General features: G+C 40.3%; 1 protein-coding gene across 16 annotated transcripts in view; it reads left to right on the forward strand.

Moving 5' to 3' along the window:
- LRRC56 (leucine rich repeat containing 56) overlaps nucleotides 1-22,934 on the forward strand; it is a 61,460-nt gene that overhangs the window by 23,630 nt on the left and 14,896 nt on the right. For 13 of the 16 annotated variants that reach the window (XM_068684468.1, XM_068684467.1, XM_068684469.1 and 10 more), the window contains one exon: nucleotides 6,786-6,846. In XM_068684468.1, the coding sequence (XP_068540569.1) occupies nucleotides 6,786-6,846 (61 nt within the window). Of the gene's footprint in view, nucleotides 1-2,914; nucleotides 3,048-3,912; nucleotides 4,077-4,096; nucleotides 4,179-6,785; nucleotides 6,847-22,934 lie in introns of those variants that run through there. The other 3 variants (XM_068684480.1, XM_068684479.1, XM_068684475.1) reach the window with 3 other exon arrangements.

The raw sequence follows: 22,934 nt of genomic DNA on the forward strand, positions 1-22,934 counted from the left end.
ATTGTATCTTATCAGGACTGGGGACTCAGAAATCAACAGCCAGTGTAAAGTACTGTCCTGCTAGGGAGTTTCTGAAACTTGATCTCCCTTGTATCTCTCACTTGATCACTGTTTCCTTCTGTGAGGCACTACATAGGACTGAACGCTACAGCAATGGGATGAGTGACACCACTTCTGTCTAATGCCAATTAATTTGAACAAATTCCTCACAAATGACATGCCTCTAAGCCTTAAATGAGCATTTACTGATTACCTTGCCCCCTAGGGTACTTGATGCTACTCTAGCGAGACAGAATAGCCAAAGTTCAGTTTGTCTCCACTGGAAGATTCCCCTGTGGCTGAGAAATCACTAGTAGTATCAGGCTGCTAATATTTGCAGCAGCCTATGTTTGCTTCCTGCACTGCCTCATCAAGCTGTGCTGGCAATTGTGCCTGAGGAAGCTCCTCTAGATACATCATCTGATGAGCCCCAGGAGGCCCTAATGCTTGTGATTTGTCTCTGTGTCATCATCTCTGCACTGGAGAAGTAAGGAAGTACTGAAGGAATTCCTTCTATAGCAGAGTTAACACTGAGTATATGAAAGATTTACTTTTTCCAGTACTGGCAGTCATTTCTGTCAGCAACGTGTAGGCTTTCATCACAGCCAAGTCCATCTTCAGCTACACTGAAACAGAGTAACTACTGCAGGGTAATATTTTATGTGCCAAATGGAGTCACACCCCCAAAAGTGGGTGCTGGTATTTTCAGACAAGCAGTTCATTTTCCCATGCAGACCACCAAGGTATGCAAGTGACTACAATGTAACAGCCAAACAGCTTTCGTGGGCCTTTTGATGACAATGTATGAAGAATGGAGAAAGCAAGTGCAACGGGGGGTAGAGGGGAGTGGGTATGTCTTGCATTGTACATGCCACTTTATATTGGTTATTCGGTTTATTTTGCAGATAGGTCTCTTTATGATAAGCAGTTGGTAATTTAAGGTAAATTACATCTGTTTCTTTCGGAGTTCATGATCAGTCGAGTCATGTTTCCTCCAGTTGATAAGAAAATCTTATTATGTGCTTTCTACTAGTGCTCCAAAGTGGTGCTCCCATTCCTATGTCATTTTACATCAGATGTTACAAGCTAGCAAAATGTCTTACCTTATCAGTGATTTCTGTGTCATGCGATTATCTTAAATATGTAGTCCCCTCCATTTCTTCTTTTGAACTTTTACCTTACCGCCTCTTACTCCTTATGTGCTCACACAAACATACCGCACTCAATCTTGTAGATTTTCTGAAGTATTACTATAGAAGAAGAACAAAAAAATATGTATATAATTTACATGTCTCTGATCTCTCTTTTTCATGTGTCCTCCATCCTTCCCTTTCCTTTCCATTACTGGAATAATTCCCTTTCTTTCTGCTCCTTTGGATAGGTTTTTGCAACTTCTACAGAATACAGAGCACTATTCCCATGTTGCAAACAATTTCCATCTTATGTCCAACTGTTTGCACCAGGAGTTGGACTTTGGGGGCTATAAAGAAAAATAAAAGGCAGCTCTGGGTCCCCACTGCTTGTGAGAATAACAAAACATCAACACTATCCTGTGTGTGTTTGTTTGTCTTTATGTGCATTACTTTCTCTCCTGTGAAAATCTCTTTGAAAATGCCACCAGATGGCTAGGGCAGAAAGTTTGTCACTTAATGCTTCCAGTGGTCACTGGTTTGCAGTTTCTCCACAACTTTTCCGGGCAACCTCTTCCACTGCCTCACCACCATTATAGTGAATAATTTCTTCCCTATATCTAATCTAAACATACCCTCTTTTAGCTGGCTTATGTTGAGCTTCTCACCAACCACCACCCCCAGGTTCTTCTCCGGGCTGCTCTCAATCCATTCTCCCCCCCAGCCTGTATTTGTGCTTGGGATTGCTCCACGTCCCTTCCCTCCAGAGTGTCACCACCCCACACAGCTTGGTGTCATCAGCAAATTTGCAAAGGGTGCGCTCCATCCCACAGTCCATGTCACTAGCAAAGATGTTGAACAGTGCTGGTCCCAATATTGACCTGTGAGGAGCACCACTCATCACTGATCTCCACCTGGACACTGATCCAGTTACTAGAATGCATGTAAGTCCATGGAACCTCGTAGTTCTTGAATCCCAAATTTACACAGAAATTTTCACTCAAGAAATGTTTTAAACTTCTTGGTGATGCACAGATTGTATCCCAAGCCTCGAGGGTCTGCATCTCCTTAGCAAAATTTCCAGAGTGATTTAAAACTTGTTGCTTTTCTTATAAGCATTCCACTCATGAGATGTGATGAGCTTTACAGTGTAATCTTGTCAACCTTTCCCAATTTGCCAGGACAGCCTTTCCCCAGTGGTGTGACATAGCAGGAAGGAACAGTTATGTTTCTTAGGGACAGGGTGTGGGCTAAAACCCTAAAATCCTAATGTGAAAATGTTCTCATGTGTTCAGTATTAGAATAATGAAAGGCTTCATGCCAGAACTTGAAATTGAGTCTTTGTGGGGCTGGGGGCAATTGCTGAAATCTCTAGCTATTTGTTTTCAGTGCACCTTGCTGAGTGACAGGCACAACATTGAACCTCCCTGGCAAGTCGTATATCCAGCTTTGTGGAATTTGGATTTACTTCTGTGTTCTCTAACTGCATGTAGGCTTCAGCTTGTACTCAAACAGATGGGCTGTTTCCTTTTTATTAGCTTATCCCTTCAGTTTTGATTGCTGACAGATCTGGGACCGTTTTCATGACCAGCTCATAGAAATCCCTGTTGAAAGTAATGGTGGGATATAGTCATTTAAGACACTACATAGTTCTCTTATTTCTAAGTGATTTTAATAGCTACAAATCAAGTTACCCACAATGCTGTTCCCTGGTACTTATTCAATTGTTGCCTTCTGGCAGCCAGTCTAAGTTGATTATGTGTCTGGAGACCGCTGCTTCCCTTTGGTGAGGCAGCTGGTTTCTGCTGCGAGGGGACTGCAGAAGACTCTCTTGCTGCTCGGCAGAAAGCATTTTATCAAGGAAAAGCTCTGCTAAAGGTTCGGAAATAGGCATATGTTGCTTTTCATACAGGGTTGCCTTATCTGTTTCCTTCAGTTCTATTTGTCAGTGTTTCTTTACAAGAGGCAAAGGCAGAAGACATCCATCGGCAGGCGTTGGCAGGACCTGGGGCAGGCCGGCACTGAGGCTGCAGGCACGGCTCCAGCACGTGTTTCTGCCCAAGCTGCCTTTAATTGAGCTGGTATTAACAAGCTTCACCGAGGACATGCAATGGCACAGGGCTAGACAGCCTCTCCAGGAATCAGAAATACATCCAGCAGTGAATTCATATTAAACCTTATGCTGATGCCTCTTTTTGTGAGGTTGTAATCTCAGGTAGCTAGACTGCAGCTAGCTCGGGTTTGTCTGCAGCTGCTGCAGTCTAATCTCCAGCTATATTGTCCATTTCCCCCCAGAAACGTGCAAAAAGGCACGCTTAGAACATACATGGGAGTAACATCAAGGTGATGTAACTTGATCAAACACAACTGAAGTGAATTAAATAGCCTGCTTAATTTACATATCAGGTTGCTGTTGCTGGAAAAGTGCAGCCTGAGTTCACATGCCTGTTCTGTACTGTAATGTCATCAAAACACATGGGTTCCCTGATGCCAAAGCCAGCATTTGTCAGTCATTTCTTCTGTGTATATTTTGCAGTAGGTCATACTCCAGGAGGCTTAGCAAGTCAAGCCAGGATGATTTTTTGCTAACAACAGAAAAACGATATACATGGTATTGCCTGCAGAATACATTGCAATATAAACAACAAGTGCAATTAATATAGGTATTGTAGCTTCTGGAGTATAATTAGACCAGCAACCTGCCTGCTTTCTCGTTAGTCCTAATTAGTTATATAAATGTCACCTGCTATACTAAGGCAGCTCAGAAAGATATCTTCATTACTACTCTACTTGTGAAGTGTATTACTTAAGGCAATGCTGTTGAATGTGCATGTATCGCTTTTATTCAGCAGTGTAGTTAGTAATCTGAGAATTGCAGTCTCTGGACCTAAATATAGCAGCTCTGAGGTAGGTGTTTGCAGAAGATTCATCTTAGAGAGTAATTAGACTTTACCACAAGAATGCTCATTGTGTTGGTGGACCAAACTAATTTTCATGAAAACATTCTGCGTACTACTTTGATTTAAGTGCTGTTTTTGTTTGTTTGTTTTAAATAAGTTCAGTTTTGTTTTGTTTCAAAGAAAATGGTATGAAGCACCTACCTTACGCTTTGATTTCTTTCGACTCTTTATTCAGTTTTTGCTCCACTGGGATAGTATGGTTGAATAGTTTCACACTTGTGCATTGTTGCTGGTTGCTAATTTCAAAGCCACATAGCAAAAGGCTAGTAAAGGGAATCAAAAACAGGAGAGCATTGCTAGCCATTCTGTATTCTCAGATATTCAGACCAGCACTGTGGTCACCAGCACTTTTGTGAGTGACTCTATTGTTTAGAATTTAAATTATATAGTAGGAACACAGTTCAGAATGAGGAATATATTGTTCATACATTAAATATCAATATTTAAAGTTAATCATGTTGGTATTTTAGGGTATCTTTATATTCATATAAGAACGAATTGTGTCCTTGCTCTCAGGAAAGATGGCATGAGGGTTAAAATTAAGAAAATTAGAAATAAGTTCTTGCGTTTGTATAGGACTCTTACTTTGTCATCCTTCTTTTACACTTTTCTCTCTGTATCTTAATCTTTTGGTCTCCAGTCTGTATGCAAGGAATTGGAACACAAAAATAGGCAAACAAAAAAAAAAATCAGTCAATGATTTTTTAGCACTGCAGGACATTTATGTATCTAACAGAAAACTTAAAAGAGGGCAGAACCTGTGGAGCTGAAAAAAACATTGTTCGAGTCTTGGTGGCAGATTTTTGCACTGCTGCACATAGCTTACTTTTATTTTAGTCGACAAAACAACCCGTTAGGGTTTAACACTCTACGAGTTCCCAGGGGTAGCTTGTGCCAAAATACAAGAAAATGTCCGAGATGGGGGATCGTGTTACAGTAATGAAATAACCAGATGTGAAAATTGTCTCTTCAGTCTGTAACGCTGGCTGCCACACCCCACTGCCTATTTGAGTCCTTTAATAGTATTTTTTTTCCTGAACCAACCCTAAATGTATTCAGTAGAGAGCCTTTTTTCTTGAGCAAGTCTCTCAGTTTCTCTTGAGCTAGCCTTTTTGACATCTTAGTCAAATCTTCTGCTTCATACCACTTTTTAAAACCTGTTTGCTTTGTGATATTTTGCTTTTTAATATTTTGCAATAGCTTTTGCTTGAACCTCACTGGCTTCTGGGACTGAAGAGGCTAGATCCATCTTGTTCTTTCCTGAAATGCTTCAGGAAAAGTCAATTAATCTCTCTGTGCCTCAGGTTTCTTATCAGTAACGTGATAGCGATCTTTTTTAATCATCTAGATTTTGATATATTTTTTTTTCTGTGAGGTCTTTCTCAGCACATGGATTATTTCTACAGAAGTCTTTGCTTCTGTAGTGTATGTGACTGCTGTGAATAATTAACAGGGATATTAGTATTTCCTCTGTCAGGACTCTGAGGTATTTTGTTGCCATACCTTATAAAAACTTGCTCAACGTGAAAGAGTATGCCTTGCAGGATGGGGTGGTGTGTTTATAATTTGTACTCTAATTTTTATGTACTATGGAGTATGATTAAAAATAAGGCTAAAAACTGCACAATGTGTTTTGAATTTTTAGTGTTTTCTAAAGAGCTTTGCAAAGAAATGAAGTTGTTTCCAGTATGGCATGAAATTCAATATGTGGATTATAATCACTCCCAAATAGCATTAGATAAAGATAATGCTTCTTCTGAAACATGATTTATTAAAATGTTTTTGCCATAAACATTGTTGTTCTGTTTGGGGAAATGGAGTGAACAACATGACCTTCTTTGTTTGCTTTTGAGATCCCACTCCTTTTTTTATTATTATTATTTGTTTTTCTTCTCTTTTTGATCCTTTACAAAGAGCTAGAGCTAGAATGTCCTTCTTGTGGTCACTGCTAAATCATCCTTGCCAGACAGGGATTAATTAGAGGGCTTATCAAAATATTTAAGAATAGACTTTAGTGTCTTAGTAACAATCCAGTCTGTCTAAAAATGGTGCTGCCTCTTCATGGTGACATATTAAACTGGAGGGTTCTCTGCTAGGGTAAAAATTTGCCCTTGTCAATAGCAAATGTTTCCTGTGACTTGAGATTACATCCAAATTATTCTGAGCTTGGAGGGATTTGGTCTGTGATTTTGGGTCAGAGACATGTACGTAAGTAACCAAAAAAGAAATTGTTTCATAGGAATAGAGGAAGATGTGAATGAAAATAATAATGAAGGAGTACTGCGTTTTTCATAGATATGAAACTTCTACAGTTGAATAGTGAACAACAAGGATTATGAATTAGAATGAAAAAAACAGTCACCATGAAGCCAGTTTTTGTTGTTGCCTCTCTGGAAAGGTGCTGTATCAGGATTGTCAGAAAGGGGTTCCAAAAATGATAATTCAGTAGTCAAGCCGACAATACGTATCTGTTGCAAAAATGCAAAGGATGAAATATTTCCTGAGCGAAATAATCTCATTAATTTTCTTAGAAGAGGTCCAGCACAGATCTGGCAGAAAATGCATGTAAAATGAGATGCTTCCGTGTGTAACTGTCAGAACTTTCCTTTATTCTACTACCAGGTGTGCAAAATGATTCTTTATTCTCATCCCGTAGGTGCCTATCTACCTAATCTGAGAGAGCTGAAGTTGAACAATAGCTTGCTTGTAACTGTGAGGTAAGAAATAAATGATAACTGAAACAAATACATAAAAAATAACAGCCCTCAATTTTATTTAAATGATAAAATCTTCATTTATGCTGCTTTCATTTCTTCCACTTCCACATGCCATTATAATGGATTAGGCCCAGAATATATGCTCTGCAACCTCCTAAATTTAAGGACAGAACCTAAGCTGGAACAAATCAGTGTCGCTGCGGTGATGCCGATGAATTACCCTCCGGTCTGACACCAGGAATGTTCCTGCCATGCTGAAGTCCGTGGAAATTTGCTGTAAATTTGAAAGGCACTAAGATTTCACCTCTTGTGCGTGCATGCTTGGATTTCAGAGTGTTTCAGCCCTTGGGCTTTTATTGTGCACAGTAGTCTGTCCTATGCAGGTCAGACCAGTTCCTCAGCTGATGAAAATCTTCACTTGATTGAAGTCAGTGGAGCTGGGTTTACTGAAAGCTGCTGTGAAGCTTCATCTCTGGCTTGCTGAGCTCCATGAGAGCATCACATATTTTCTCCCAGAGAACTGGGGATCTGGGAGGCGTGGGAAGGTATAAGTGAAAATCTTCTCAATGAGAAGGCAGAACTGTCTTCTGTCCCCCGTTTTGTTGTTTGTTTTACCCTTGATAGTTAACGTGTGATGGAAAAGTTCATGTCAGGAAAGGACTGTGTAAAAGATCATCTTTATGTTAAACAGGTCTGCTCTCTGGCTTTGCATTGCTACCTACTAACTTTGTGGAAAAAAGTAGACATGTTACTAATTCTTGTTGAGGAGAACATGTTCCCTAGTGGAAAGCAGCAAGAAATCCTTCTCTGTCCCATACATCATCGCTAAAGTAGCTAACAAACTTTCATTTTTTATTACTGGTGATCGTTATTAAGATCTTTGACTGAGCTTGTACTAGTTGCTAGAAGGAAAAAAAATGTAAAAGAAAATTGAGCAGATTTGATCTGACAGCCATTATGAGAATGGATAACCTGGGCTGTCATTTGTTCTGAGTCAGAACACAAACTGCTTCTCAATCATAAATATCCTTTTAAAGAGAGGCTTTGAATCAGCGGGAAAAAATCTACAGATAATAGTCTTTAAAAATGCTACTTTATCATTCAGTTGTTACACTTTGATCATATTTTCCCTTGTTCTGATGATGAGATGAAGTATTTGCAGTCTAAATATTTTTTTTTCCACTTTAAAATCTGTAACGTGGAAAAGCGATGAATCTACATTACTGCAAATATTTTAATGGCAACCAACCTTTGCTGGAAGCATGAAATTGCTCAATTTCTGTGCAGTAAGGAGTGAGTGAAGGAATTCTATTTTTGACAATATCAGAAGACATTATACTAAAAAGAAAAAAAAATGGTTTGGTCCAAAAATCCGTATTCAATGGAAATTGTTTTAACCATTTATGTTAGTAATGAATGCAGGATGCAGTTCAGGAAAACTTTTGAATATGACCATCTAGTTTATTTGACTTAAGGCTTCAGCAGGATTTTGCACCTTTCTTTGTATTGCAAGTCTAATTTTTTCCATGAGAAGTTTTTGCAAACCGTCTTCTATGAGAAAATATACCTCTGGCACTTGCTGCAGGTAATGTAGGCTCTTGAGTTTTGATTTGATCAATTATAATGTTGCTATGTTTTGGCTTGAAGTCTGTTATTGTGACAACTCCCAGACACACAGATTCCAAGCAAGGTCGCCTTTAAATACATACTCCTTTAAATAAGCAGGCTTTCTATGTGCCAATTAAATGCAATTTTAGGGAAACAGGTAAAGGAAGAACAAGAATCTGGTAACTCTCCCAGACCAGAGCTCAGTCAGTGCAGGACAGGAGCAGCTTTCATTTATTAGTTCCCATCTTCGACAATCTGTCACTGATGAACATAGATCACTTAAGGGCACAGCCTACGATGCAAGCACAGCCTGAGTACTTGAACTTTGTTTTTAGATGTCTGTATCATGTCAGTTTAATACCCATTAATGCAACGTTGCTGTCATGGCAGTAGCGATGTCTGCTACAGCTAACGTGGCGTAGCTGCTGCCGTTCTAATGGTCTGTTTCCAGTTACTCAAAAACGTTTAAAAAGCTTATTTCCAAATTAAAATTGTTGATGCTTGAACTTTGCCCAAAAGCTGATTATTCTGTCGTATTCAACCAAACCCATGTAACTGATGGTTTTGAGGATGACAGAAGAATGTTCTTCCTTCTCAGGAAAAGTAATTCCTGTAAACTTTCTTGGGGATAAGGTCAGAATCATTGTGGCTGTAATTTGAAAATGGGCAGCAGATAACAGGAAATGTCTAGCGAGGACAGACTGTAGAAGATTGGTCTGTTTACTGAAAAGAAGGTAGGAAAGAAAAGCAGGCAAAAGATTGAGAGTGTTTGATGTATACTCAAGATGTTAAAAGTGAACATTCTTTTCATGCTATCTTACATGAGAAAATATAATGAAGCATTATGAACAAAAGACTATCTGTGTATGCATGAGTGGGTAGCAATACAGGAGACTTGCTTTCTGTCATTTATTTTTACTTTGTTCTCTCCTGTAAAGTTTTCTAATTATTTTAGGGTGAAAAAGAATTAAAATATCTCTTTTCAGTTTGAAAATGGGAAAAGCTGCTTTTGATGGCAAACAGCAGATAGCAAGGTGCCAAAATAAGGATTTATGATCCTTGCTTTGGTCACTGATTTTTTTTTTTTTGAAATGTTTTGTCCTGTTTTTTCCTGGTAATTCCTGAAGAAGCTCTGATGCTATTGATTGGGAATGTGGTTGAGCTGCTTTACCTGTGAATTAATGGTTCCCCCCACCTCCCCCTGAAGTTACTTTTGAATACTTGAAACTTAAAGGCTATATATAAGTGTAGGATATCGTTATCAACCATTTCATTTAATTCATAAGGAAAACATATCCAAGTTTATTTGCTGATAACCCACTTTGGCAGTTGAAGGGGAACATCTTTTTTGTCTTTTTCTGGGTTTTTGTTTTCTAGTGGCCTTTTGCTAAGGGGGAAGAGCTCTGGAATACTCAGTGTGCTGCGGAAAGAAATTACTTCAGACTCTTGTTAATTTTCTGAATTGCACTAAGTTTATGAGGTCCCCATTTGGTGACCTTTGCCCATCTGCTAGCAGCCAAGAAATTCTCAATTTATGAACTGATAATTGAAGACAAACATGGAACCTGTTCTGAAGAGAGTGCATCTTAAAAAACACCTTTCTTTTGTGATGACACACGGTCCTTCTCTTGCTAATGTTTCCAGTAAAAGAGCTATATTTCAAGGCCAATGGAATTATTCCTTCTGCTTTGGCATATCTCCTGTATATTTTAATCCGATTGCTTTTATTCTTAATTCAGGAATGAATTAAGAGAGATGTTTTAAAATGTTTGATAAAATCTCTATGAAAGGGCTTTTAAATCAGATATGGGAATCTCAGGACTCGGTTCCCATAAGGTTATAGCAGAAGCTGTTTCACCAGCTGAAGCACATTTCTTCCAGTTCAGCTCTGTGCATGGCAGCTAGCAGAGGACTGGGCTGCTCCCAGGGCTACTTAAGCAACAGTTTATAAAAGAGACTTCTTGAATTTCAAGTGAGATGAAAACCGACAGGGACAAAATAAGTATGAGGGTTATACTGAAAGGAAAGGAGATTTCCTTCATCCAGATACAGTTTACATTTCTTCCCTGTGGTCTGCATTGTATTCAGTCTTGAATTGCTCTTGCCCTATTGCAAAAAGACTCCCCCAGAACGAGAGTGTGTTAATCTTGGGCAATTTGGGTCAGTAAGTCATCAAGGGAGAGCAAAAATGAGAGAGAGAGTTGTTGTGAAGGTTAAAATGAGCAAGGTGCAGAGTGCATGCAAATTTGTCAGTGCCCATGCTTTTATTCTGAGTGTTAGGATAGATAGATATATTTTACCACCAGCTCCAGGGGCCAAGACTGGCTTCGTTGGAATCTGTGTATTCACTTTTTGAAAGGTTTCAAGCCCTCTTGACTGTGAAAAGATGAGTGAAAATGTGAAATGAGTGGCTTGAGTTGAGGGTATTGCTGATGATTTCATGACTTTAAGCAACCAGAACCAAACTAATTCTTTCTTAACTGGGGGCAAGAGCTTTAAAGCCAATGTTTAAAAATACCTTCATGACCTCAGTCAGGATCTTCAGGAATTTGCAATTAGCAATATTACGCCCTGGTATTCATCCAACAGAGAGTTTAGGCGAATGCTCACCTTTTAAAGTTGCAAGAAGTTTGACTTCGGTGGAACTGCTTGCCAGCTAGGACTGAACGTTATTCTAGGTGCTTTGTGGGACCTGGAGCAAGTTGCACCATCCCATAGCAGGCTCATCTGTAACAGAAATAGCCCCAAAACTGAAAGTGCTGCTGATGGAGTGTCTGAGCATCTGCTATTCTTTGGATAGTTTTATCTCAAACAGATGTTATGGGACATCATTCCCTTTAATCTTTTTTTTTTTCTTTATCTTTCTTACTTATTCCTTTCCTTGCTATTTTTTCTCTAGTTTCCTTCTTCCTCTTCCAGTCTTTTTTTTTTTTTTTTTCAATGAGGGAATTTTACGTCTGATATGTATGACATAAGTACTATGTATAAATACCTACCATTTTTTGTGCAACAGAGGTCAGCATTGCTGAGATAAAATTCCAAAATATTTTCTAAAATCATTCCAGATACTTAGTTTGTGTTAAACATGTCAGTGTTTGTTAATGTGTGATCTGTTTGTATGACAGCAGTGCCTAGAGAGTTTAATCAGGGTACTGTTGCATTGTGTTGTGCTGACACACACAGTCAGAGAGCTGCTGCTCTGCTTTGGCCTGGGTGAATCTCTGTGTCCTTATTTCAGTGCCTACAGCAGCACTGCTTGCTTTTATGTTTGCTTTTCAGCATGGAAAAAGCATTTATTTTCAAATGCAAGTTAGTTTATTTCATAAAATGTTTCTTTTGCTGCTTTTGTATAGCCAGCCTGAAAGTCTTGCAGCAGTTAAGGTTGCTGTGAAGTCAATCTTAAGAACATATTCTTTGAGAATGCAGTGTGCTTGCCAGGAGCTACGAAAGAAAGCATTTGAGTTGAAACTTAATCTCTGTATTAATAAGTTCTCTGTATTAATGTCTGCACATCCCTGGGAATATCATAAAACTTGGCAAAATTCCTGTGACCTCAAGTTTTATTTAGCAGTGATGGGTTTAAGTATTCATATTATTGCTATTAAAAAAATAATAATCATGATTTTGGGATAGAAATGCAGCTATTTTTAATTGACCAGATTATTTTCAGCAAAGCACAGTTAGCCGGTCTGTGTTAAGTCCTAGCAAAACCTGATTGCCTAGAGCATTTACCAGCATTTACCACCACTCAGGTGGTTGAAATCCTCTTATTTTCCTCCTTTTCCTTGTACAGCTTCCTCTGGGGTCATCTTCATTTGGCGTTGTCCAGCCAAGAGATGTGGCTCACCTTGAGGTGAGCACTCACTGAGCTGAGGATGTGCTGACAATACGGTGCTTTCCAGGACAGCAGACTAGAGGGGAGATGATGGGCGTTTTTCAGCTTTTCTCTTCTCTTAAGAAAGTCTGAGGATAGAGGCATCCTGCCTTCCTTCTCCGGCATTTGAGGATGCACAGTTGCTCCCACAGAAAGAATCCAGCCTGTACTTTCTCAAGTTCAGTGAGCAGAGAGAAGTGCATACAACCACACCTTTAAAAGCCACGTCTCTGGCTCTCACTATTTGTATACTATTTCTTTTCCTCATCCTTTTCCAAGAAAATACATGAATAAAAGCTTTTATCATTTCCAAAGAGCACCTTTGAAATTCTACATTAACCACTGTTTTGGTCTTACAAGCATTGTTTGTGTGCAAGAATCATCTAGCTACGTGCTGATCCCTCCTAGTGAATGAGAACCTTTTGGGGGATCACAAACTCACCTGATTCAGGGCTTATGGGGGCATCCTTACTCTTTGAACCAACTGGAGATAGCAATGGCAGCAGTTTACCCACAGACTAGAGGGAATCAAATGGCTTCGTGGCTGAGCCACTGGACCAGGATTTCAAAAATACAACTTAATTATGGGGTTAGCTGTTGTTTCTACTGTGGGAACAGGCTAGCTGCAGAAATTCACCATGTTTTCAATCTCAGTCATTTATTTTATATATTACTCAGGGGCAGACACAGTCTTTTTATGAATTATGTGCAAGGCTTTTCCTGATGGGATCATGATCTCGGTTACATGCTCTGGACACTACTATAATATGATAAATAAAAATGTTAGTGGTATCAAGTAGATTTCTGGCAGCAAATAAATGCTTTACATGCCCTGCTATTAGGGTTTGCAGCTGCTTTGTTTCAGATGTCAGGGCTGGAGATTGCTTATGAATATATACACCTAAGTGATTGTTTTATTCAGTGATAAGAAAGAATGGTTATAACCATCATCTGAGAAAACCCAAAGAACTGGGTTGGGAAGCAGCAGTAATTACACCATTGCTGGTGGAGCTATCCAGGCTCCATAGTCTCCTTATCAGCTGTGGTCCAAGCAGCCATCAGGAGGGGTTGGCCTCACGGATATAGGCAGGAAAATAATGTTATCGTCAGTGCAATGTGTTTGCAGGTTGCTTTGATTCCCTCCATCACGAGAGTTGCTTGTCTGCAGCTTGTTGGTTTGGACTTTTTTTGGGGAAAGGGAAGAAATAATTGGGTTCAATGGAAAATGATGGTCTTGGAATGCAAGGTAAGTGCTGATTTGAAAAAGGGAAGGGTGGGAGGAGGAAATGAAGCTATTTGATTGTATTCATCAGTTGGTAACTGCCAAGCAATAAGTATACACAATGAAGAAATAAATAGGATTTCATTGCACAACCGGTTCTTATAATCTAATTTCTATCAAGTATTCTCCATGTGGGATTTGATTTAGTTATTCTTATTTTCTGTGGACGCATTATTGCACACTGAGGGCCTGTTGCTATTTTTCCATTTGCACGCTTCTTTCTCTGTAGATTTATTTCTTATTTGCTGTTTGGCAAAGTTATATCGCTTTGCCCTGAGATCATTGCAAACTGCATCAGGTCTCTCTGGGATGGATCAATACCTGCAAGAAGAAATACCAAAATGCCTTCATGTTTTAGGAAGTGTGATTTGGGATTCAGCTAGCAGGCATAACACATGCACAGTTGTCCCTCTTTGCCTTAAGCTGCACTGCTTGTTTTTCACATGGAGAAGCTGAAGACAAAAGTTTGATAGTGAAACCTTCCACCCACTTCCAGTGACAGAAATTTTAGGAAGGATTGTGCATTTGACAGACCATTTGTACATTTCCTAGCTATCCTATCAATCTTTCCACAGACAGTGACTTAGAGAGTTTGCTCTGTTTATTGTTGTCTAGTTCATCTTGCCCTTAGGAATTATCCTATTAAGGTTCCACAGACTTTTTTTTTTAACATCCTTGCTCTCAGCATCCAAAAGTAAATCTAGTTTTAAAACACAATAATTGTTCCACAGGAATTTATTTAAGGGAAAAAAAATGTTTATTACCATATTTTAAATGTTGGCAATAGAAACAGTAAGGAGGACTAGTAAAATTTTCATCCTTTTTTAGATAAACACATTAAAATCTAGTTGCTAAATCATCCTGAAGATTTAAAAATATTTGAAAATGTATTTATTTGTATAACGAGTCTTATTTTGTCATTTTTCTGTGTAAACAATACTGCCTCTATTGTCTGAAGGACCTTCTGTAAAGTTCATCTATGCGAATAAGCAAAGGCTGTATATTCTCAGTATTTGCTCTTAACCTGCAATAAGCACTACTTTAAACAAGCAGTTTTTTGTTTGTTTGTTTTTCTTTCTTCCAAGAATCTCATTATTTTTACTAAGTAGTTTATGTTAAGTGGCATCTACTTTTAAATTCACAAAGCATGATAATTAGGGAATGTCATCTCTCCTTATACATGTTAGTACTGGATACCACTCAGAGCATTCTTATATTGAATTGTGTTTTTTTTTTGTGTTGTTTTTTTTTTTTCATTTTTGCATTTCCAAGTGAAGTAAATGGTACAGAAGAAAAGTTAATTTCAACACAGTTTGAAAGAATCCTAGCATCACTTTGGTTGAAGGAGACCTTCAAGATATGATTCTGTGAAATTTATTTGTCTCTTAAACTATTATTTCACTTCCTACCATCCATGCTTAACAATAATACCAGCTTGGCTTTGCAGTGTGAACTAGCTTATGCAAACATTCATCGGTATGTCGGTTGGGAAACCTTTGTGTTCACCGGAGAGATAACAGAGAACCACTAAAAATTGATGGTGTGAGTGTATACTTCTGAATAATGTGGCAGGTTCTGGGCTACCTGACTCTTGTCCAGCTGTTTTGGTGCATGTTTTTCCTTACTTCAAAGCCAAAAGTCAGCCAGATCAAACATAATAGCATCTGATAAGAATGTCTTTCTTGATATTAGTGTAGAAATTGTGGAATTTGCTGGAATTGGCGTGGAATTTGCTGTACATCCAGTCTGCACCTGCTTTTGCTGCACAAATTGGTGCGCAAATGCATTTGCTGCACACACAGAAAACACCTGCAGCAAATTGCTGATTGGGCTCCTGTGAAATAAGTATTGTGCTTCTGTCTTGTAGTAATGTGCTCAGAAAGGAAATCTGATAAGGTCTCATCTGCCTCAGCAGTCAGTTTGGTGAACTGTGACATCCCCCAAGGTTCTCTTCTGAATCTCCTTTGCTTGCTGTAAGACATCTGGAGGCCAACACAAGCACAGGAGAATTCTCCCTTGGAGTTAACATTGAAGGAAAAAACTTTGACTCAGGACATATGTCGGAGAGTATTGTGACAAATCTGGAGTGAAGGATGCAGCTATATTAGAGGCTAGGAGAGAAGAAATTTGGGGGAGCTCAACTGGCATTTGTCAGTCATTCACAGACCCAAACTGTAACCATATCTGTTCCTTGCCAGCTTCTGTGTTTTTTCTCTTCTTGAATATATGAGCAGATAAAAAATAAAAGGGGAAAATGGTACAAAGAAGAAATGGCAGCCATGGCAGAAAGTCATTGGTGCAGTACAAGCATGCCAGATCTAAATAATCTCAAGAACCTGCATTCCAGTATATTCAAATTAAATAATTTTAAATTACATCCTCTCTATGGATTTTCATATCAGCCCATTTCTACGGTATCTCAAATGTTTTTTTTCTTCTGGTGAAAACTCTAACTATTGCCACGACACAAGATGAATAGGATCTCACAGCTGGTCTAATTCTTTAGTTCTGTGTGGTCAACTAATCTAGAATTTCAGCTTTTATGATACTCAGATTTTTTTTGTTGTTTTTCTTGTTCTTTTTGTTTTGTTTTAACAAAAAAAGATTTTTAACAGCAGTGAATCTATCAGCTGATTTGGGTCTTTTATGAAATATTCCTTCTGCTTAACCCGCAGCATTGAAAGCGTCAAGCCTTGATTTTGAAAGATGAGCTCCACGTTAAATCAAAGTTGCAATATATCTGTCGTTTGAGCTCAGACCTGGAACGTACCGTGAAACAGGCACACAATTTGCAGAGGACTGCAGAGGTATTCATGCAGGAAATTTCAAGTGCTGTGGGATTCATTCCTGCAACGTAAATAACTCATTCTTTAACCACAGTTTCGTTATCCTTTACTATTTGTGTGTAAACTTTCAACAGTGGGAGTGGAGGACTGCCAAAGCTATAGGAAGTGGCAGTAGCTCTGGGGCTAGACTGAGGGACAATTGATACGGGGCTGTGACAGTTTTATTTACTGCCTGTCTGAACTTTATTTGAAAATTCCCTTGCTCTTGTGGGGCGTGCAGTGCACCCAGTAAGACATAGTGCTGTGTGTTGGGTTTCTGCAGCATTTCTGTGGCACAGCTTCATATCGAAAAGGAAGGTCAAGGGCAGGTCTTGGCCTGTATAATCAGCATAGCAACCCCTACTGCTTCTACGCTGTGGGAGCTGAGGTAAAGCAACTGAGAGTTCATCGTTACCCATGAACTACCTGCTAAAATGCAGCCAGGTAACTAGGCTGACAAGCGATTTTAGTGATCAAAAGGCAATTAACACAAAATTTTGTTATCGTTCCTGTGCGTGGTGTATATTGACGGGTTTGGAGAACCGCTCTTTGTGACTCTGGGTACGTCAGCTTTGATCAAGCCTGTTACTCTGCTCTGGGTTTTATGGCAGCAGCTAAGAATGAAAGCATTTGAAACTGAAGCTACAGTTCGCTTTGCCATGCATATTAAATTTAACAGAAGTAAACACCTGGGCCCACTAGAAACTCGTTCCAGAAACGTGTGTATCGGTGCTCTGTGCCGTTTTCCAAGACCTCTGTCCTTTGGTCTCAACAGGGCTTAAAGGAGGTATAATCTGCCATGGAAGATGAAGTACTTGCAAGTTTAATCTTGCAGCTGCCACAGTGAGTTCAATGAGAAGAAACAATACTGTATGAAAGTGTCTTAAGCAGGAGGAGAGGAACAGCCTGGAGATGTGGCTCAGAGGGGCTGAGATCTTCTGCTTTAGAGGGAAGTGCTGGCCAAAAGCACGTGGCCCCGTGACGATCGCAATGTCCTTTAGCAAGCCCGTGAAAGCTGTGGCAGCTGGGTCTCGGTTTGGAGCAACCACGAAGCTGAGAAGGCAGAGTTGCTGACTGTACTGGGCTGGACAAAGCGTAAAAACCTGAGTGCTCTCCCCGTTTTATCACTTGTGCATCACCAGGGGAGTTGCATTTCCTCCCTTGAGATCAGTTTTGCTGTCTGTGAAGTGTGAGGCAGAGATCCACAGGTTAAAAGTGTTATACCTTCATCCCCCTTTCAAACCTGAAATTAAAAAAAATAATAATCCTTGAATTAAAACAGTGAAATCTTTTTCTTAGGAGAAATGCTGCCAGTGCCATCAGCACTGCAGGCCATGTGGAAAACAGCTCTTTATTCCTTTGAAGGTTATCTCCCAAAAATGGGATAACAGAGACACCCACCCTCCTGCAAAGTCCCTGGGCAACAGGAGCTTTTCAGTCACAGGGAAATATTTGTGTGAAAATAGCCAGGAAAAAAGTCATGAAAACAGAACTTCACGGGATGGTTGTCATTTAAAAAGACCACTGGTAGATGCAGACTTTCTTTTCAGCCCTGGTGACTAAAACACACCTTCCTTCCTCTGTGTCTAAGGTTATGAATTGAGAATTGCCTGGCCAAGTCCTTTTTTTGCTTAGCTTTTGAAGTCTCTGACAGCATGTCTTGACATGGTTAGGAACACTGACTGAGAAAAAGCTCTACAGTTCAGAAGGAAGAACGAGGCCACAGGATTAGGTGTTACGTTTCCCTGGCATTTCAGCCCAGAAGCACGCTCCTGGCAGGAAGGACAGGCTGTGCTCCCTACCCGTGCACCTTGTGTGAGGGAGCACAAGGTGCTAATGGCAACCTGAGCGCAGCAAGCTGCAAGACAGAGGGCATCCGAGCCAAGGGGCTCAGCACATTGCTACTTGGATTTGGAAAAGTTAGTACAAAAGCGAGCAAGGCTGCAGTCCTGCATCTCTGCAGTCAGGTCTTTGCGTTCAGGTGAAGGTTGTTGGGCTGCAGGGACACGAGGACATGGCCTTAGCACTGCTTGCATGGCTGGGGGCTGTCATGGATTTGATCAAGTAAGAGCCACACATGCGTGCAATCAGTTTTACAATTTCGAGTATTTTACAGCTATTTGGGAGTACAATGAAGCTATTATGTAAGCTCCCTATTAGAACATATGTTACTGATTTAAAGAACAGCCAGGCTTTGAAAGTTTTTTGCTTCTGATGTCAGAATTATCAGTACAACAAAACCATTGTGTACTGACATATGGGCCGGATCGTTGTTATCACTATTCGGTTTGATAAATTCAGCTTGATCTCTGTAGAGATTTTTTTGTCTTTGTTTTGTAAGACAGTAGTTCAGTCACTCTTTTAAACTCTTTCCGAACACCGGCATGTTCATTTTCTGAGTGACCTTTGAAAATAAATAATACCAGCCTGGATCACAATTTTAGATGTATTGCTACTGCAGATTGATTCAACAGATGTGTGTGTTTTAAGATATTGCTTGCAAGTTCAATGGATTTAGTGCTTTATTTATAGGTGAATGATTATAAAACAGTTTCCAAGAGAAATGATGGTCTTGAAGCTGACGGCTGTGCAGGACTGGGTTCTGTTCGGGGTGGTGCTGTCAAGTGTTTACTGGGTAGCCTGAGCTCAGTGGAACTATTCAAGATTTATTATGGTGAAACCAAGAGCAGGATTTGGCTCTCAAGGTCTGCTCTCCATCCAGCAGAATTTTGGCTCAAACGAGTCAATCCCTAAAGAACAAGAATGCTGGATTAATGGAAGAACATGTTCTTATTTCCCAAACTGTTATTAGGTGTTGTCAGCCAAACTGTTCCTTGCCCCTATGCTCTCCCCCCAGTTTGGGGGAGTGATGACAGGATGGGAGCATCACATTTCATGGGAAAAAAATCCCATGGTTGCACACAAGTGGGGAGGGTGTTGCCAAGACCCTCGCAGAAACCCAGAGCTGTTTGATGAGTTCCCTCCCCAGCAGCAGTATCTGGAGATAGCTGGAGCTTCAGTTGCAAACCCTTCTGGTTATTCATTTTAATGAAAAAAAAATGATAATAATAATTATAAGTTTGTGGCTTCAAGGTGAAAGTAGGGGAGCTTTTGTTGATTTCTTAGCACTTTTAGGTATTAAAAGTGTGATTTGGTATTCAGTGCACGTTCTGTAGGCAAATGCGTAGCTGTGTGTGGAGTAATTCCTCTGGAGGACACTGGCTTGGTGACCTCAGAGACTGTAACCCTCTGTTTATCACAGCCAGAGATATGACGTGCACATTCCCACCCCGTGCTCTGCCTCTCCGCTTCAGTGCCCTGCGTGAACCATTGCAGAAGTGAGCAGGATTTATAGCTGCTTTGCCTATTAATTCCTTGCCCTTTCTGTAAAGTTAGCAGCTTCCCCATCGCTCAGGGTAGGACGCTCGCCTCTTGGAATTGAGTGACCTGTTGAATGTATTAATGGGAGCTGTGTTTCCTCAGTAGTGTCCTCTGGTTCCTCCTGTGTGCTCTCTGTGCCTTGCACATCACCAGGGCAGTCCTGTGCTGCCACAAGCTTTCTACAGCATTTCATCTTCTTCCTGCTAACCTCTATTTTTGGAGCAGGTGCTGTCATTTTCTGTACATTTGTACCGTACACAACACAGGTAGTGTCTTGTCTCCAGTGTGTCTCATTAAGGTCAGTGCCAGTCAATGGTTTCTTTCTTATGCTGCTGCTTAGCTTTGCAGCCTTACAGCAGCCACGCTCCAGGGGGGAGTTATCCATATTAATTAATTTAGAGGGAGTTTTTTTCTGATAAAGCAGTGTGATTGACACAGCTTCCAAATGAGTCTTTTGGCAGCTTAAAACATTTGCAGGTGCACTGTGCTGCTGTAGCACCTCTGACCGAAGATCACTCGTTATGGGCGCAGCAGCAAAGATCTGCAGGGCCAAAATTTGGCTGTGTGAACCAAAAACGTCAGCGGCTAACACAACCCCTGAGTGAGTCAGGAGAATTTTGTTCCTGTCTTTAACTTGCAGCACAAGGTTTGCAGTCTGGGTTAGGCAGAGAGAAAGCTCAGTTCTGCTCTCTGCCACGGGCAGCAGGGAAGGAGGGACAGACACACGGTAATTTGGGGGGACACAGTCACTTTTAATAACCCTCTTATCAAATGCTGCGTTGCTCTGCAACGTGCAGGAGATCTGCCTTGTCCAGGTACCCAAGACTTGCGAGATATCCCCTAATTCTTCTGTCTGGGCAGTTTTGATCAGTATAACCTCAAACGTGCTACTCCTGATTTGCACCCAGGTTAGCTCTAGGAGAGTCAGAGCTGTAACCTATTCAATGAACAGGAATTGATCTGAGGCTCCACAGCTTGCAGCATGTATTGTACATAGTGAGCCAAGCGTGCTTTAGAAATAATTGTAATTACCATATTTTTCTGATTGTATCTGCTGTAGGAGAATGCTTGAAGATGCATTAGCTAATAATTCATGGGGAACCTAGTGCTGAGCGTGACTTTGCAGGCAGCATGAACAGGGACTGCTCACGTTCATGTGCACTTGATTTATCTCTAGCTGGCAGTGGAATTGGAAACCGTAGCTGTCCCATTTGCAGACGGAAAAATATGATTCAACTCTGGGACCATTGGACTTCTGAGTAGGAGCAGGGGACTGCTTCTTCAAAATGTATTAAGAGATCAAGGTTTTAGCAGTAGAAGGGATAGCTGTTTCTTCTCAGGGCCTTGTGTAAAACTGTGTAGGAATTAATAAATTGCTTTGGTTTGGCATCCTGTTTATTAACAGAAAAAAAATGTTAATAACAAGCATATTAACAAAAACTCCTTTTGTAGCAAAACGCCTTCACATGAGAAGTACAAGACAAATAAAATCCCTGTCATTCCTTACTACACCGTGTGCAAAATAATAAGGTTAAGGTTGTTTCAACAACCTGAAGATAAGAATGACCATTTTCATGTACCCATGACCGGTGGTTTACAGGAAAGACAATTCTGCCCCAAAATGATCCTGAAAATTGAAAAACTGATCAGTGCTTTAAGTGGGTCATGAAATGAGCAATGCCCTTCCTTCACATTACTTGTAACTGCCATATTTGCGTTTATTGATGTCTTGGCCTTGGTTGATGGTAGGTTCTGTTTTTATAATTTAATTTTTCTTATTATAGGCACACGGCTTACAAATCAAATAATAAATTTCTGTAACTATTGCTTTGAGAGGCATCTGTTCCTTAAGGAAGCTTTAGGACCAGTGTTTTGTTTATAAAATATGCAGTGTAAATGGCCTCTGGAAAATCTTTTTACAAGGTCTTGAGACATGAGGACATACGGGGATGCCATGGTAAACAAGGAGCAGCCTTGGACAGAGAGATGTCGTATGGCTGAGGTTTTTTCTTACTTGCTTTGATCATTAGCTCCGCAGCCCTGTCTGTACTTCAAAAGCTGTAGAAGTATCCTTAAAGATGCTATATGATATATCCAGGTTGTGCTTACTTAAACCTGCAGCAGCCAGGGAGGAGACGATCAGAGGCACCACCAGTGTCTGGGCTCCCTGTAGCAGGTAGGGAAGGGATGAAGTGAGATAAATCTGAATAATGCCGGTGGACAAACCATGCCACCTAAGGCAGAGGGGCAAAAATCCCCCAGACCTGTTTATTTCATCCTGGAAGCTCTTTTTCAACCCTGTATTTTCAAAGTGCCTGAGACAGGCATCTGGGGATGTTTGTTTTTTTGTGCAGCCATGCTTTATTTTGCCTTCTGCAGTCTCCTTTCTCCTGACAGCCTGACTTAAGTGTTCAGACTGTGGACAAAAACCACAGATCATAATATAATACTTCTGTCCCTACTTGCAAAAGCACTCCTTCCTAACCTCTTGGGCTGCCTGCCTGTGCAATATCCCCAAAGCATGCAGTCTTTTTTGCTGCAAAGCTGCATCAAAGCTGCAAGAGGCTCTCTGAGGGCAGTGCAAAGTTGTTCTCTTTCCCTACAGCCCCTAGTGATGAGATATGAATAAGGGAACTGGTAGGTATATTCCAAGATGAGAAGAGCCCCTGTGACCATACCGTTTTATCTTCTGCAAATTCTCTGAGGATGTAGCAAATTAGAATTTTCTGCTGATTGAAAAATAACCTTATCTGGTAAGAGTGCTGTTCCTTTCAACTGCAAAACACAAGAAAGGTAACTCCATGAAAGTACAGAGTGAGATGACTGTGCAGTCAGATCAGATATATTTGGGTTATAAACGTGGAGTAAATGGTGCCAGCATAAACAAACCTCACTTAATGAAAGAATTAGCTCTTGGAAGACTTTGAGTCAAACTGGACTGGAACTGGCACTGGACTCATTGGCATACAAGAACAAAAATGTCTGTGGAAGAAAGGTTTGAATTACAGTTGTATTCTCCACCTTCAAAAGGTGACAGTTTTTAATGTGATTTCTTGTAAATGACATGTTTTGAAGCAAGAAGCAGCGGCCAAGTCTTAGGAAACATAAAGCAAGTCTT

Source organism: Anas acuta, chromosome 5 (genome assembly GCF_963932015.1).
Source record: "Anas acuta chromosome 5, bAnaAcu1.1, whole genome shotgun sequence".
NCBI classification, from domain to species: Eukaryota; Metazoa; Chordata; class Aves; order Anseriformes; family Anatidae; genus Anas; species Anas acuta.